Source organism: Symphalangus syndactylus, chromosome 17, assembly GCF_028878055.3.
Source record: "Symphalangus syndactylus isolate Jambi chromosome 17, NHGRI_mSymSyn1-v2.1_pri, whole genome shotgun sequence".
In the NCBI taxonomy this organism is placed as follows: domain Eukaryota; kingdom Metazoa; phylum Chordata; class Mammalia; order Primates; family Hylobatidae; genus Symphalangus; species Symphalangus syndactylus.
Genome location: NC_072439.2, coordinates 27,475,869 through 27,492,424, shown reverse-complemented (window position 1 = coordinate 27,492,424; position 16,556 = coordinate 27,475,869). Strand labels below are relative to the sequence as shown.

Sequence of the window (16,556 nt, the reverse complement as noted above, 5' to 3'; positions counted from 1 at the left end):
GTAGCCTCGTAGTATAGTTTAAAGTCAGGTAATGTGATGCCTTCAGCTTTGTTCTCTTTGCTTAGGATTGTCTTGGCTATGCCGGCTCTTTTCTGGTTCCATATGAAGTTTAAAGTAGTTTTTTCCAATTCTGTGAAGAAAGTCAGTGGTAGCTTGATGGGGGTAGCATTGAATATAAATCACTTTGGACAATATGGCCATTTTCACGATATTGATTCTTCCTATCCATGAGCATGGAATGTTTTTCCATTTGTTTGTGTCCTCTCTTATTTCCTTGAGCAGCGGTTTGTAGTTCTCCTTGAAGAGGTCCTTCACATCCCTTGTAAGTGGTATTCCTAGGTATTTTATTCCCTTAGTAGCAATTGTGAATGGAAGTGCACTCATGATTTGGCTCTCTGTTTATCTGTTATTGGTATATAGGGATGCTTGTGATTTTTGCACATTGATTTTGTATCCTGAGACTTTGCTGAAGTTGCTTATCAGGTTAAGGAGATTTAGGGCTGAGACGATGGGGTTTTCTAAATATACAATCATGTCATCTGCAAACAGAGACAATTTGACTTCCTCTTTTCCTGTTTGAATACCCTTTATTTCTTTCTCTTGCCTGATTGCCCTGGCCAGAACTTCCAATAATATGTTGAATAGGAGTGGTGAGAGAGGGCATCCCTGTCTTGTGCCAGTTTTCAAAGGAATGCTTCCAGTGTTTGCCCATTCAGTATGATATTGGCTGTGGGTTTGTCATAAATAGCTCTTATTATTTTGAGATACATTCCATCAATACCTAGTTTATTGAGAGTTTTTAGCATGAAAGGGTGTTGAATTTTGTCGAAGGCCTTTTCTGCATCTGTTGAGATAATCATGTGGTTTTTGTCATTGGTTCTGTTTATGTGATGGATTACTTTTATTGATTTGCGTATGTTGAACCAGCCTTGCATCCCAGGGATGAAGCCGACTTAATCATGGTGGATAAGCTTTTTGATGTGGTGCTGGATTCGGTTTGCCAGTATTTTCTTGAGGATTTTCACGTCGATGTTCATCAGGGATATTGGCCTGAAATTTTCTTTTTTTGTTGTGTCTCTGCCAGGTTTTGGTATCAGGATGATGCCGGCCTCATAAAATGAGTTAGGGTGGAGTCCCTCTTTTGTATTGTTTGGAATAGTTTCAGCTGCTCTTTGTACCTCTGGTAGAATTCAGCTGTGAATCCCCATGTGGTCCTGGAATGTTTTTGGTAGGTAGACTATTAATTACTGCCTCAATTTCGGAGTTTTTTTTTTGTTGTTTGTTTGTTTTTTGTTTTTTTGAGATGGAGTCTCGCTCTGTCGCCCAGGCTGGAGTGCAGTGGCGCAATCTCAGCTCACTGCAAGCTCTGCCTCCTGGGTTCATGCTATTCTCCAGCTTCAGCCTCCCGAGTAGCTGGGACTACAGGCGCCTGCCACCACACCTGGATAATTTTTTGTATTTTTTAGCGGGAATGGGGTTACACCATATTAGCCAGGATGGTCTCGATCTCCTGACCTCGTGATCCGCCTGCCTCGGCCTCCCCAAGTAATTTCAGACTTTTTTATAGGCCTATTCAGGGATTTGACTTCTTCCTGGTTTAGTCTTGGGAGAGTGTATGTGTCCAGGAATTTATCCATTTCTTCTAGATTTTCTAGTTTATTTGCACAGAGGTGTTTATAGTGTTCTCTGATGGTAGTTTTTATTTCTGTGGGGTCAGTGGTGATAACCCCTTTATCATTTTTTATTGCATCTATTTGATTCTTCTCTCTTCTTTATTAGTCTGGCTAGCGGTCTATTTTGTTTATCTTTTCAAAAAACTAGCTCTTAGATTCATTGATTTTTTTCGAAGGGTTTTTCATGTCTCTATCTCCTTCAGTTCTGCTCTGATGTTAGTTATCTCTTGTCTTCTGCTAGCTTTTGAATTTGTTTGCTCTTGCTTCTCTAGTTCTTTTGTGATGTTAAGGTGTCGATTTTAGATCTTTCCTGCTTTCTCTTGTGGGCATTTAGTGCTACAAATTTCCCTCTGCACACTGCTTTGAATGTGTCCCAGAGATTCTGGTACGTTGTATCTTTGTTCTCATTGGTTTCAAAGAACATCTTTATTTCTGCCTTCATTTCATTATTTACCCAGTAGTCATTCAGGAGGAGGTTGTTCAGTTTCCATGTAGTTGTGCAGTTTTGAGTCAGTTTCTTAATCCTGAGTTCTAATTTGATCACACTGTGGTCTGAGAGACTGTTTGTTATGATTTCCGTTCTTTTGCATTTGCTGAGGAGTGTTTTACTTCTAATTATTTGGTCAATTTTAGAATAAGTACAATGAGGTGCTGAGAAGAATGTATGTTTTGTTGATTTGGGGTGGAGAGTTCTGTAAATGTCTATTAGGTCCACTTCGTCCAGAGCTGAGTTCAAGTCCTGAATATCCTTGTTAATTTTCTGTCTCATTGATCTGTTTAATATTGACAGTGGGGTGTTAAAATCTTCCACAATTACTGTGTGGGAGTCTAAGTCTCTTTGTAGTTCTCTAAGAACTTGCTTTATGAATCTGGGTGCTCCTGTGTTGGGTGCATACATATTTAGGATAGTTAGCTCTTCTTGATGCATTGATCCCTTTACCAGTATGTAATGCCCTTCTTTGTCTCTTTTGATCCTTGTTGGTTTAAAGTATGTTTTATCAAAGATTACACAACTCTTGCTTTTTTTTTTTTTTTTTTTTTTTTTTTTTTTTTTTTTGCTTTCCATTTGGTTGGTAAATATTCCTCCATCCCTTTATTTCGAGCCAACGTGTGTCTTTGCACATGAGATGGGTCTCCTGAACACGGCACATTGATGGGTCTTGACTCTTTATCCAATTTGCCTGTGTCTTTTAATTGAGGTATTTAGCCCATTTACATTTAAGGTGAATATTTGTTATGTGTGAATTTGATCCTGTCATTATGATGGTAGCTGGTTATTTTGCCCATTAGTTAATGCAGTTTCTTCATAGTGTTGATGGTCTTTACAATTTGGTATATTTTTGCAGTGGCTGGTACCGGTTGTTCCTTTCCGTGTTTTTAGTAGCTAATTTATTTAACTGACTCAACAAGCATCCATTGAGTCTCTACTATGTGCCACGCATTGTTCTAGACATTGGCATACCTAATTTTAAAAGACAGTACTTGTCCTCTAGAAGTTCATGGTTTAGTGAATAAGGTAGACATATAAATAAGATATAATATGTTATATAATAGAAAACATGATCAGCAAAATGTCATGGAAGCAAAGTTCTTTCTTTGAGTCATTGGGACATAAGTGAGGCTTTATCAGGAAGCTGAAATTTGAGTCACATTTTTATTTCATTTATTAGAGCACATTACTGTCCATTGTAACTTATATGTTCATTTGGTCATAAAATAGAGAATTACCAGAGATGCAAATTAAAACATTATAGCTTATGCTAGTTTCTACATTTTTTTCACCTCAGAAATTCCCGTATCAGAAATCCGTTTTGCCACAGCAAAAACACATTGTTCACACCCTCAATAAAAACATATTGGAATCCTTTATATATGCCAACTGTTTTTTTTTTTTCCTTTTTTTTTCCTGCTACCTGATTTTTTTATTTTTTCATATGCCAACTATTGGTACTTTTTCACACATGTGCCAGCTCTAAAAAGAGGAGTACCTAAAATATCTTGAGCAATATATAATGCTTATTCTTAATGCCTCAATTATATACCAGATTTGGTGTATATCACATAATGCTGCTTCTGTTATATACTATATTTGATACATAATTGAGGCATTATGAATAATTTCTAGGGCTTTTCTAAGTGCAGTTTTCTATACTTTGCCAGGAGAAGACTTCTAATAAGTGTTTTTTAAATGAAACAAATTTGTGACGAAAATGTTACTTTTTTAAATAAGGAAATCCTTAATAGTAAAATAAAACATACATTTAGCTCCCTTTTATACTTACAGTAGTACCATTGTATAATAACATACCAAAAATATATCTGTTGTCATGATGATACCGGGAACCTCTGTTACCATCCTGGAGACCTGTTCCCTTGTTTACTCTTTGTTTTATTCTTCTTTTTTGTTTGTTTTTTTGAGACAGAGTCAAGCTGTATCACCAGGCTGGAGTGCAGTAGTGCAATCTCGGCTTACTGCAACCTTCGCCTCCTGGGTTCAAGCGATTCTCCTGCTTTAGCCTCCCGAGTAGCTGGGACCACAAGCATGCACCACCACACCCGGCTAATATTTGTATTTTTAGTAGAGGCAGGGCTTCACCATGTTGGCCAGGATGGTCTCAAGCTCTTGACCTCGTGATCCGCCCACCCCGGCCTCCCAAAGTGCTGGGATTACAGGCATGAGCCACCATGCCCGGCCTTGTTTTATACTTTTAACCTCACCTCTTCACTGTCTTTCTTCCTTTCAGCATATATACATAGTCAAGTCTTTTTTTCAGCTGGGAAGTAGAGTGAGGGAGACCCATGACCTTGAACAGGATGATCTGTGCTTTCCCCCTACTTTCCCATCTCCCATTCAGTAGTCCTTATCTCACCATAGCCTGTCAGCTGCTTAGCATGGTAGGTCAAAGCATGGGTTTTGGAACTAGACTGCCTGTATTCAAATGCTAATTCTGCCACTTACAAGCTATGTGACCTTGGATAAGAAACTTCGTAGTTTCTTCCTCTGTAAAATGAAGATAAAGTGCTTAGGAAATGCTTGGCACATGTAAACATATAAAAATATCAAATACTGTTATCATTACTGTTATCATCATACCACCCTATAGAAATTGCTTTTGATTAGGTCACTCTTGACCTCCTGTTTGCTAGGTTCCTTGTACTCCCTTTACCTTTGAGAATTTGACATCCATCTATATACTAATATCCAAAATTTGTCTCATCCATAATTCTCTCTTCTGAATCTCCCTCCAATATGTAACTGTTAAATGGACATTCCTGCCAAGTTAAACTACATGTAACTTAAACTCAAGATGCCTACTTACACTAATCTTGGTTATTTTATTTCCTACACTTTCTTATAGGTACAACCCAGTAACCCAAGCCAAAAACTGAAGACTTATCGCAAGTCCTGTTCATTCTACTTCTTATATAACACATATTTTTCCCTTTCCTCTCCTGTTACATTATTTCAATGCTTAAGCATCTTTTTTGTGAACTATCAAAATATATGTGTCATCTCTTTGTTCCATCGTTTGTCCTCTTCAAATCCATTGAATACAGTGCTTCCAAATTTGCTGTCTTATAAAGCAAATATGATTATTATGTGTTTAAAACCTGTGCTCCGTCACCTAAAGGGTAAAATTCAAACTGGATTCTGTCTACTTGTTTAACCAAAACTACTTTCAATTCTTAGAATTTATTATGTTTCGAAACTCTTTGTATATACTGTTACCACTTCCCTACTTGCCTTTTTCTTACTTTCTCTCTTCTGTCCATTTCTCATGGACAAATACGTATTATGTGGTTGAGAATTGTGAAAGCAGAGGCTATCTTTGGTTTTCTTTTATATCCCCAGTGTTAGTATAGTACCAGATAATCGTAAGCACAGTAGAACAGTGTTTCTTACAATGTGTCTATGGACAAGATAATTCTGGTCAACAATAAAATAAGCACAGAAATTGTAAGTGATCAAAAATCTCTATAGCAATTTGATAGGGTAATTTTATATCAAGTTTTATAATAAAAAGCAAGACTTATTTTTTGTATGGTGTTTTTAATTTAATTTTTCTAGCGGTTCATTTTTACTGTATCTTACACAAGTACCAATCTGTGGTGGAATTTTTAAAAAATAGTCCTTTCCATGTAATTATTGCACTTTTCACACAATAAAACTTCTACCTGAAGTGCCTTCTAGGTCATTGAGAAACATGGAAAATTATCTTCCATATAGATTTAGAGGAAAGTGTATTTTGCTGTGGAACTAATCATTTGAAAACTGGGAATAGCACCAGGAGGTAAAAATAGCTCGAGCAGAAATATTTGGGTTTGTATATTAGCTCTGCAACTTTTCTTCTGTGTATGTGAGTAAGCAGGTTACTTATCTATTCCAAGACTTAGTTTCTTCAGCTCTAAAACAGGAGATAACGCTTACTAAATTTACTTTTCAGAGCTGTTGCAAGAATTAGTGAAATGTACATAAAGATGTATTTTAATAAAAATAATGTGTTCAATATTTAAAAAAAAATTAGTCCTTTCACACACATGATTTGCAAAACACTGCATTAGAAAAAATTATTTACCAGAAATATTTGGAACTTGACCTGAGCTATCTAAACTCCCAAAGATTGCACAGTAATTTTAGTAAGAATTGTAGCACATAATATATATTTATTTCTTGCAACTGAAGGGTCGGAGAGCTACCTATATATGTATAATAACTCTTGGACCATATACGGTCCTGCAAATGCAGTTGATCTGATAGCACTTGAATTGAGCTGGCATGTTAGTCACAGCTGGGCATATCATATCAGCACCACCATGGAAATAGTTCTTTGAAAGATTTCAGTGAATGATAGGAAAAAAATTCTTTTAGAACATTATTTGTATACTTACAGAGACTCTTGAAGTAATGATCTCTTAATAAATATTTGTTGAACAATTATTTAAAGTTTTATTACAAAAATGGCTTGATTGTTTTTCTTAAAGAATGTAACAAATCAGTAAACTTAAAAAAAAATTCTGCTGTCCTTTTCTGTATGCCTTTGCAGAAGAACTAAGATCAGTGAAATCACACAATTCTTAATAATTATGTATTCAAAATTGTTTCTTTACTGAATATTATGTGCAAGGGACTGAACACATACAAAATTATAAAGAACCATTTTTTCATAAATCTCTTGCTTGCCTAAAAAGTTAATTCTTTTAAATTTCATTGTGAGCCAGTTTTGAATTATTAATGGGGTAGGAAATAGTGTAACAACATTAAAATTGAATTCCATTCAATTCTTCCATTTAAGCTTCCATTCTTTAAAATAAATGTAACTTACACCAACATTTCTTAATGTTTTTAGAACCTTCTGGTTTTAGCATACTTCCCATCAAGTGAATATATGAAAAAAGTTTTTAAAATTCATGAATAGCCTGTTACTAAAAATAAAATAATGAAATCAGACAACTGCTGACATAATCTAGTATTAATAGTTTCAAAACCTTATTTAAAAACAACTTATCCTAATCTTCTAGCCTTTTTGCTGGTGAAATATCACAGAGACTTCCACTTTTATCTGTGTCATAAGTGAATCCTCTATCCATATATTTTTTTGGCTTTCAATATGAAAATTAATGGTCTTCACATAATCATGGCTTTTTTAACATTGACATCTCTAGTTACAGAATTTACTCACTGCAAGTAATAGGGTAGTCTTTTTGACAAACTTAGAATTCTCCTTACTTGGTCCTGTGTAGATGAGGGCAAAAAAGGATTGACATTTCTTTGCTAGCCAACAAAATGTTTCCCATCAGTATCAGTATTTATACTTCCTAGAACTTTGATAATTCTTCATTGAATTCAAATAGTATGTGAAGAAGAAATACCATAGAATTTGAAAGAAGGGACAACAGTGGGGACTTTAAATGAAGTTTAACTTTATTCATGTCTTAAACATAGGGACCAGATTAATGATATATATTCAAGTGTTAGGACAACATCCTTGTCCAGTTCAAAAACCTTGCCTTTAAAACTACCTTTATTTAACATTTTAATATTTTAAGTAGAGTATGCTAGTTCTCTCTTCACTGACGGGGGGAAAAAAAGCAGTTAAAAGTCTTAAAAATGTAAGAGGAAAATTATATCCATTTCTATTTTACTTGCCAAAGTTTGTTCTTTTTTTAAAGTTGAAGAAAAATGGAGATATAAAGTAAAACAGAGCTATAGCTGTATTTGCTCTTACAGAATATGTGATTTTCAGAATTGATCTCTCAAGTTTAATGAGATTTGCCTTTCTTAGAAAAAATATAACAAAAATAACATCAAGTAAATTAAAATATATCATTTTAAAAATCTGCTTGATGAAGAAACAGGCCTATATTTGTAGTTTTTAATTGAAAAAGTTTACCTCAAACTTTGCTGTGTTATCCACTTGTGTAGCATTACAGAACTAGAGCCAATATCCCAATATTAGTAGATTGCTTTGGAATCATACAGTACCTTTTCAGAATGCTTATACTATTGTCATGATGAATTAGAAAACAATTGTCATAGCAAACCTGAAAATTCTTTTCCATCTAACCTTAAAATCCAGAAAAAAACTGTTTGAGGGTATTCCAAGATGACTTTAACCATGGATTACTTCAGGTTTTATTTTTTAAATCATAACAAACTAAGAATGAATCCCTTATTTAGAGTGGGCTTTTATTTTTAGTACTGGTCAGTTAGAAGGTATAGCCATTTTTTTAAGGGTTGTGAGTGGTATTACATTTTGATCAGTTATAGAATGAGTTACACAACTCAAAAGCTTTAGGTAATCAAAAATTAAGTTTGTTTTCTTTCCTGTTCTAGTTACCGGTTTACTAAAATAGTGAGCATACATGATCACTTGAGAATTGGGCTTCTGGAGCACCTGAACAGAAAGGGAGTGGTTCATATTCAGCATTACAAAAGACAACTTTCTCTTTTTGAAGGGGATTACTTTGGCTATTTTCCAGGTACTGGGGAAATTCCAAATGCATTACAAGTTATTGGGATGGCTATTAATTATTCATTTCCTAAAATATGTTGACTGAAGACTTGAGATTTGGTTATATAATAGAACATTATTTGACTTCATCAATTTATAAAAAACTTATGTAGAAATTTAGCAAAATACAAAATTGAGACTCTTACATGCAGCAGTTATATTTTTTCAGAGAACTCTAGAAACATCAGGCTTATTAGAACATACTTAGAAGTACTTTCTGAAAATAATGGAAGAGCAATAGAATTTGTGCATGTGTATATAGAGAAAAGTTATGTGCAATGCATTGCATCTTTCCAAGTAATTACATAACAAAAGAAAATCATTTTGCATAATATTTCAGTTTTAGGATATTAGGTTAAGGAAGAGTATTTATAACTAGAGAGTTTTTAATAGAATTAATACTTTAATAAAGAATGCATAAACCATTCAAATATTTTTATAAATAATTCTTCAAGGTGTAATTAATGGCCTGAATATATTGAACCATATCACAGAGTGTCCATTGGATGAGACATTTGATTATTTAGAATAATTCTTCTTTAGAATTTTTATGTCTGTTTCGAGGTTGAAGATTTAGGGGAAATGATCTTCATAAAAATATATTTCCAAACATATTTCCTTTGCATACCTTTTACTTATGGATTTATCTTGATAGTTGTTGGGGAAATCATAAGGGTTATTTTCCCTCATTAGGAAAACCTCTTTAGGCATTATTTGACTTTTATTTTTGAACATGGAGAACTTGGGGCTGCATTCGAATTGTCACAGGGTGCAATTCAGATCTCATTTTAGTCAAGTTTTTTCTCACTGCTCTAAGTCTCTCTAAGGACTACTTCTAATCTTTCTACTGTACAAGTTCCCATCCATTCCACATACCTGATTGAGTGTGCCCGATATTGTGATAGACCCTGAGGTACAAGGGTGAATAAGACATAGACTCTGCTCTCAAGTGTAGTGTAACTGAGTTCGAGGTATCAAGTTAGCCCAGAGAAAGGAATATTTGTTCTTCCTTGATACACAGAGGAAGATATGACATTTAGAAGAGATGTTGAAATAAGCGTTTAAGAATAAATAGGAATTTCTTATAGGGGATAAATATTCTAAGAAAGGCAAGAGTGCATGCAGTCTCAATACATTAAACTAAGGAATATGTCTTAAGACGTCTAATTCAAATTCGAGTACTCTTATTACTTGCAGTTTCCCATATAAAATATATATGAAGGCACAAGTAGAGAACCACAAAGCCAGTTCGAAACCACAAAACCACTTAGCAGTCACTTCTTACTAAATAATTGTCTTGCACATACAATAGCCATTCTTACCACTCCTGGTGGATCAGCTTTTCATAATAGCTCATGTCCTAAACTTTCCAACAGTCATTATATCATAGTGAATTCCAAAAGTCTACTATATATTAAATATGAAATTTAGTTTTTTAATCATTACTCATGGATCAACTTTTCATAACAGCTCATGTCCTAAACTTTCCAACCAGTCATTATATCATGGTTAGTGAGCTCCAAAAGTCTACCATATACTAAATATGGAATTTAGTTTTTTAATCCTTAAATTTTCAAATGTTGTTGTCAGTTTTGTGTGCTAATAACTTACATAGGAGCAGTTGAAAATATTTAAATATAAAAATATTTAACCTAGTTAATAAGTACACTTACTTGTTAATATAAATTTTTTTCTTTTTCTCTTTTTCATTAAAAATTGGAACTATTTGTACAAAGTCTTTTTCTTTAGTCCAACTATTGCTTTATTTTTAATATATTTAAATTCTACCCAATTTTAGGACCAACAGTAGGTACCATTATGATATAAACAAAAATGTGGCTTAAGAAATATGTTTTATGATCAGTCACGTAGCCTCATATTTGGACCTTATTATATGAGTGATAAATTTTAAGATCTAGTTCTCCTGAAACACTGAAGTTTTGGCATTTGTCAATGTGAGGCAGTCGAACTCCAATAAATTAACAGGGGCATAGCTCCAAATGGCATGAGACTGGTAGACATGTCACAAAACTTGTAAGTAGCCACAAAAATAACATACTAATACTGTTTATATAATCTCTTTCGTTTTTCATGATACATTCATATATATTCTCAGTTTTTATTAAGAACAACCATGGCTGTTGCAGGAAGTTTTGTCCTGTTTAACAGTCCAGGAAGCATTGAGAGTAAGAGATATTCACATAGGCAGAACACATATCTGATTTTTAGTCCATATTATAATATATCACTCAGTAAAGTGTCTTACAGGATAAAAGGGAAGTTTTCTACTGCTACCTACACATGGAAGGTTTTTAAAACATATATGTCTTTAAGAAAAGAATTGTTTTGGGATAGTCTCATCTGATAGGAAAATGATTTTTTTATAGTAGAAGAATCTTTGAGATACTTCAGAACTGATTATTTTCATTACTGACCTTATAAAAATTATACATTTTTAATTTTATGTATTTTTAATTTTTATGGGTACATAGTAGGTGTATACATTTGGGGGTACATGAGATACTTTGATACAGGAATTCAATGTATAATAATCACATCAGGGTAAATTAGGTATCCATCACCTCAAGCATTTATCCCTCCTTCATGTTTCAAATAATCCAATTATGCTCTTTTAGTTATTTTTAAATGTACAATAAATTATTGTTGACTGAAAATTATCTTTGTTCATTAAAACATGGTATTTAATTGCAGCCAGTCCAAGTAACTAGTGTTCTTATAATTGTCAAAAATGTTCATGTTCTAAGATAGCCTCATGTGAAAATGTTAAATAATGAATTGCATAAAGTAATTACTAATCAAACTACATTATGACCAACTTTAAGAAACTGGCTTCAGTCAGGTGCAGTGGCTCACACCTGTAATCCCAGCACTTTGAGAGGCCAAGGTGGGCGGACCACTTGAGGTCAGGAGTCAAGACCAGCCTGGCCAACATGGTGAAACCCCGTCTCCACTAAAAATACAAAAATTAGCCAGGCATGGTGGCATGCGCCTGTAATCCCAGCTACTTGGGAGGCTGAGGCAGGAGAATTGCTTGAACCTGGGAGGCAGAGATTGCGATGAGCTGAGGTCGCGCCATTGCACTCCGCACTCCAGCCTGGACAACAGAGTGAGACTCCATCTCAAAAAAAAAAAAAAAAAAAAGATAGAAACCGGCTTCTTTTTTCTGCCAGAATGATGACATTGAATACTGATATAACATCACGTGGGGCGTGGCAGTATTTTTTTAATTGCTTGATTTTTTTTTTCCATTTATGCCTTGAAATTTGCCAAAAATTATGAGAACTTTGAATATTTTAACTGGTCTTTATACCATTTTAAGAACATATTGGCTGGGCGTGGTGGCTCACGCCTGTAATCCTAGCACTTTGGGAGGCAGAGGCGGGCGAATCACGAGGTCAGGAGATCGAGACCATCCTGGCTAACATGGTGAAACCCCATCTCTACTAAAAATAGAAAAAAAAATTAGTCGGGCGTAGTGGCGGGTGCCTGTAGTCCTAGCTACTCGGGAGGCTGAGGCAGGAGAATGGTGTGAACCCGGGAGGCGGAGCTTGCAGTGAGCCGAGATTGCGCCACCGCACTCCAGCCTGGGCGACAGTGCCAGACTCTGTCTCAAAAAAAAAAAAAAAAAAGAACATATTGACTCAAGGTCTGGTGCATTGGCTCACGACTGTAATCCCAGCACTTTGGGAAGCCAAGGCGGCCAGATCACCTGAGGTCAGGAGTTTGATACCAGCCTGGCCAACATGGCGAAACCCCGACTCTACAAAAAATACAAAAATTAGCCAGGCGCGGTGGTGGGCGCCTATAATCCGAGCTACTGGGGAGGCTCGGGCAGGAGAATCGCTTGAACTCGGGAGGTGGAGGTTGCAGTGAGCCAAGATTGTGCCACTGCACTCCAGCCTGGGTGACAGAGTGAGACTCCATCTCAGAACAAAAAATAAAATGAACATATTGACTCCTAATGGTATTTTCAAGATGAGGGTGGAAAGGATGGTATTTTTATGAAGGAGAAATATCGGACATCATCTTAGTTTTTCAACTAATATGATTTGTGTATTAGTAGAAGAATTATATTGACTATTGAATTTATGTATTTATATGTGTTTATACAGATAGGAAGTGTAGCTTGTTAGAATATATGTTTAACAAATAGAATGTTTATTTGGGCCCACTTAGGACTAAATAGCTTAAATTTAAATATCGGTTATGATATCTTCACAGATAACACAGGCAAATTATCATTAAAATGATTTGTGTTTTGTTGTTATTTGTTAACATTGAGTTATAATCAGTTTGAAACCAGCATGTATCACTGAAAATAAATGCTGGTCTCTGTTTCAAGGAGTTTTTAAAAATCAAAGCAGAGGATCATTTACAAAGCAGATAGTAGATTGAATGAAAAATCAGACAAAGGGGCAGAAAAATTTATAATAGGTACTGCCCTTCTTATGGTTTAGTATTAGGTAGAAGTGCTTGAAGATATTTTTGAGATTATTCTTTACAAATATATTTTTCCTCCATTTAGTAGTATTTCATTCAACAAAAATTTATTGACTCCTCTATGCCAAACATTGAAGGAAAAGAGTAAAAATCAAGAGGATAAATGCATTAGTAAATACAGGCAAAAATTTTTTTAGTAAGCATACATTTACCGTGAACATGATCAGTGCCACGTGACATAGTGCTCAGTGCTGGAAATATAAATAAGAATACCCTGGTACCTGCTCTCATGGAGGTCTCAGTTCATTTGGCAAAACAAACTAAAAATTAAAGTTACAGTATATTATCAAATAAGTGCTGTAATAAAAGTAAGCAGTAAGCATTAAGGAAACATACAGGAGAAAACACTATAAGGAAATCTAAGGGAGGCTTCCCAGATAGGATGCTGGAATCTTGATGGATTTATAGAAGTTAGTAAGGCCAAAAAAAAAAAAAAAAGTACATTTCCAAGTAGATGGAGTAATGTTGCAGACTTTCAGAGTGAGAGAGTATGTGGAGGAATGACTAATTAAATAAAGCTGGAACAGTTGAAAAGGGTATTGACAAAGGATGAGGCTACGTAGATGAGCAAAAGACAGACCCTTCTAAGAATTTGGGCTTCCAATCTGTAAGCAGGGAGAGCCGTTAAAGGATTTATAGCAAGGAAGCAACATGATGAGATGTACATTTTAGGGAGAGCACTCTGGATACTATTGAAAAGCTAAAAAATGTTCAGTTATACCTGTAAGCTCTTTCCAAGATAAGAGTATATGTGAATAATTAAGTTTTAACAAAGTTTAAGAATTACTCACGTTTGTGCAACTTGGTTCTTTTGAAATATTTGTAAATTAGGTTCTTTATATAATTGCATTAACAGACAATAATGGAATGTTACATTCTTAGCATAACCCTGAGCTAATCAAATATAAGAAGTGGAAAACTATTGATAATTGTTGGAAATTCCTATCTGACCTCTCCTTTGTCTGACTATTTAATGTTGATCTTATTTTGTACTAAATCAGATGATACTAAGTGATGGCATTTACCCTCTGTGTAGCTATGATGCATTCTAAATTGCCTGGATCTCCCTCTAGTGCTGGGTTTATAATTAAAAGGACATATAATACAAAGGAAGAAGAGAAACTGAAATTCAAAAGGAGTATAAGATTATGAGAGAGGTTGAGATCTAAGAGGTAGAAAGTTAGGGAAGCATCCTTTCTCTTAATTGCCTCCTACACTGTAGCATACCTCTCTTTCTCCTGCTCACATATATTAAAAAGTTCTACTGCTGAAAATATGTATATGACTCTAAAGGCCTATATAGCTCACTCCAAACATTTTAGTGTTTTTATTATTTTCATTGCCTAAGAATTATATAATAGTAAATTCCATGACATTATAACCAGTTCTCCCTTTTGCCTTGAGGTAGGGGCCAGGCTAGCAATTTATAATAAATAATATTTTTATTATATAGAAAGTTTCTAAATAGATATTATTGACTACTTCAGTAAACATGTTGATTTATAATTGAAACCACAAAATTGAGTACCATAATTATTCTAAAAAACTAAGTAAACGTTGACTATGCTTATTTTGGAATTTTAGCTAAACAATGCATAGTATATAGTCGTAATTTATGGCATATCAGTTATCTGTATGAATTCAACAGGCTGAACCTTTCATAGCTACCAAACCTATCTAACTTAATACAAATGACTATAAGCAAGCTTCAGAAAGCTTTGATTTCCATTAATGTGAATCCAGGCTCTCATAAAAGTGAGTTTCTACTATTTTCCATGCAAGCAACTAGCTTCCTTGCAGCACTTTGCCACTTAATTCCAACACAAATACCGTCCTACAGCAAAAAACATTTACTTATGTGACCATATGTCTGTGTTAGTCATTGCATGTTATAGACATCTGATTGATTGAGGTCCAGACATCTGGATTTGTATTGAGGTCAAATTATAGGGATCATCACCTTAAAATTATTCCAACTTGAGATAAAATGTTATGGAAAAATTGTACTTGTGCCATGTTTTATTTTAAATATGAAATTTTTTAATTCAGAATTGGAAAGAGTTGGGAAATTAACTTATTTATAGTTTTTATTTTGCCATAAAGGAAAATTGCATCGTTTATGAAATTAAAAAAGAGCTGGAAGTGAGAACACACTTACCAGAGTTCACATACTAAAGTTTGTTCTCTCAGGCTCAAGTAATCTGTACTGTCTCTTCTAAAAATGGTTGACCATATGGAAGGTTTAAAGGCTGCTCTTTCATGATAAATAATTGACAATGGAAGCCGTAAATACCTCTATTAAGTTAATTTCTTGCTTGCACTCTATCTCAGTTTTTACCTACTCAGGCTAATTTGCAGGTGCCTGGGATGAGTAGACAATCCATAATTTCTACCAATCAACTAAAAGAAGGAAAGAAAACTGAGCTTCTCTCCCAGTTACCAGGTAGTTTGCTGTGGTTAAAATTAATGCAGATTTTACAGCAGCAGATATTAGCATTTTTATTTATTATAAGTAATTATTTTGAAATTTGGGAAATGAATAGTTGAGTACATCATTTGAGTGTTTATTTGACCAGTTATTAGTGCAAGAAACCATCATTTAAATGTTCTTTATGTGTTATAGCAAATCAATTTGTTTCTCTCTTCGTATTAATGTGTTTTAAGAAAAATTCATTATGATTACTTTTACTTGAAAATATATTTTATTTTTTGCAGTGTTTGAGCAACACACCTCCACTTACTGAGTATTTCCTCAATGATAAGTATCAAGAAGAACTGAATTTTGACAATCCCTTAGGAATGAGAGGTGAAATAGCTAAATCTTATGCCGAACTGATCAAGCAAATGTGGTCTGGAAAGTTTAGCTACGTCACCCCAAGAGCCTTTAAGGTTAGTGTGGTAAATGCATTTTAGCAAGCGTACCTGCAAAGGTACAAAAGTTGGTTCTTGGGAATAGGGGGAGTGAAAAATAGTAGCTATTACAATGGTTTGTGGCCCTCCAAAGGAACACAGCACATAGATAGATATACAGTACATCTGTGGTACAAAATTCAGATGTGAAGGATATGGAACAGTTTATCTGTTTTGTTTTTTTTTTTGTTTTACATCTAAATCTGGAATGGAGAGAATAATGAAAATAAAGTTGAAAAACACTGGTGTGGTACAAGAATGACTATAGAGACAGCAATGAGCATTTGTATAGTTGTTTTGGAATATAGTACAGCTCTGGAAAACCTATGTGAATATTCTATACAAATGTAAAAGACTAAATTTGGGCATGTTACTGAACTCTTAAGAACCCATTTTACTTTGAGAGTCATTATGAATTTGAAAAATTATCAAAATGAAA

The 16,556-nt window shown here is 34.4% G+C and overlaps 1 protein-coding gene across 6 annotated transcripts in view; it reads left to right on the top strand.

The window, feature by feature from the left end:
* The window catches only part of USP15 (ubiquitin specific peptidase 15), a 146,619-nt gene that overhangs the window by 106,701 nt on the left and 23,362 nt on the right, over nt 1–16,556 (top strand). For 4 of the 6 annotated variants that reach the window (XM_055248772.2, XM_055248773.2, XM_055248774.2 and 1 more), the window contains one exon: nt 15,923–16,096. In XM_055248772.2, coding sequence (XP_055104747.1) covers nt 15,923–16,096 — 174 coding nt within the window. Of the gene's footprint in view, nt 1–8,508; nt 8,655–15,565; nt 15,651–15,922; nt 16,097–16,556 lie in introns of those variants that run through there. The other 2 variants (XM_055248776.1, XM_055248777.2) reach the window with 2 other exon arrangements.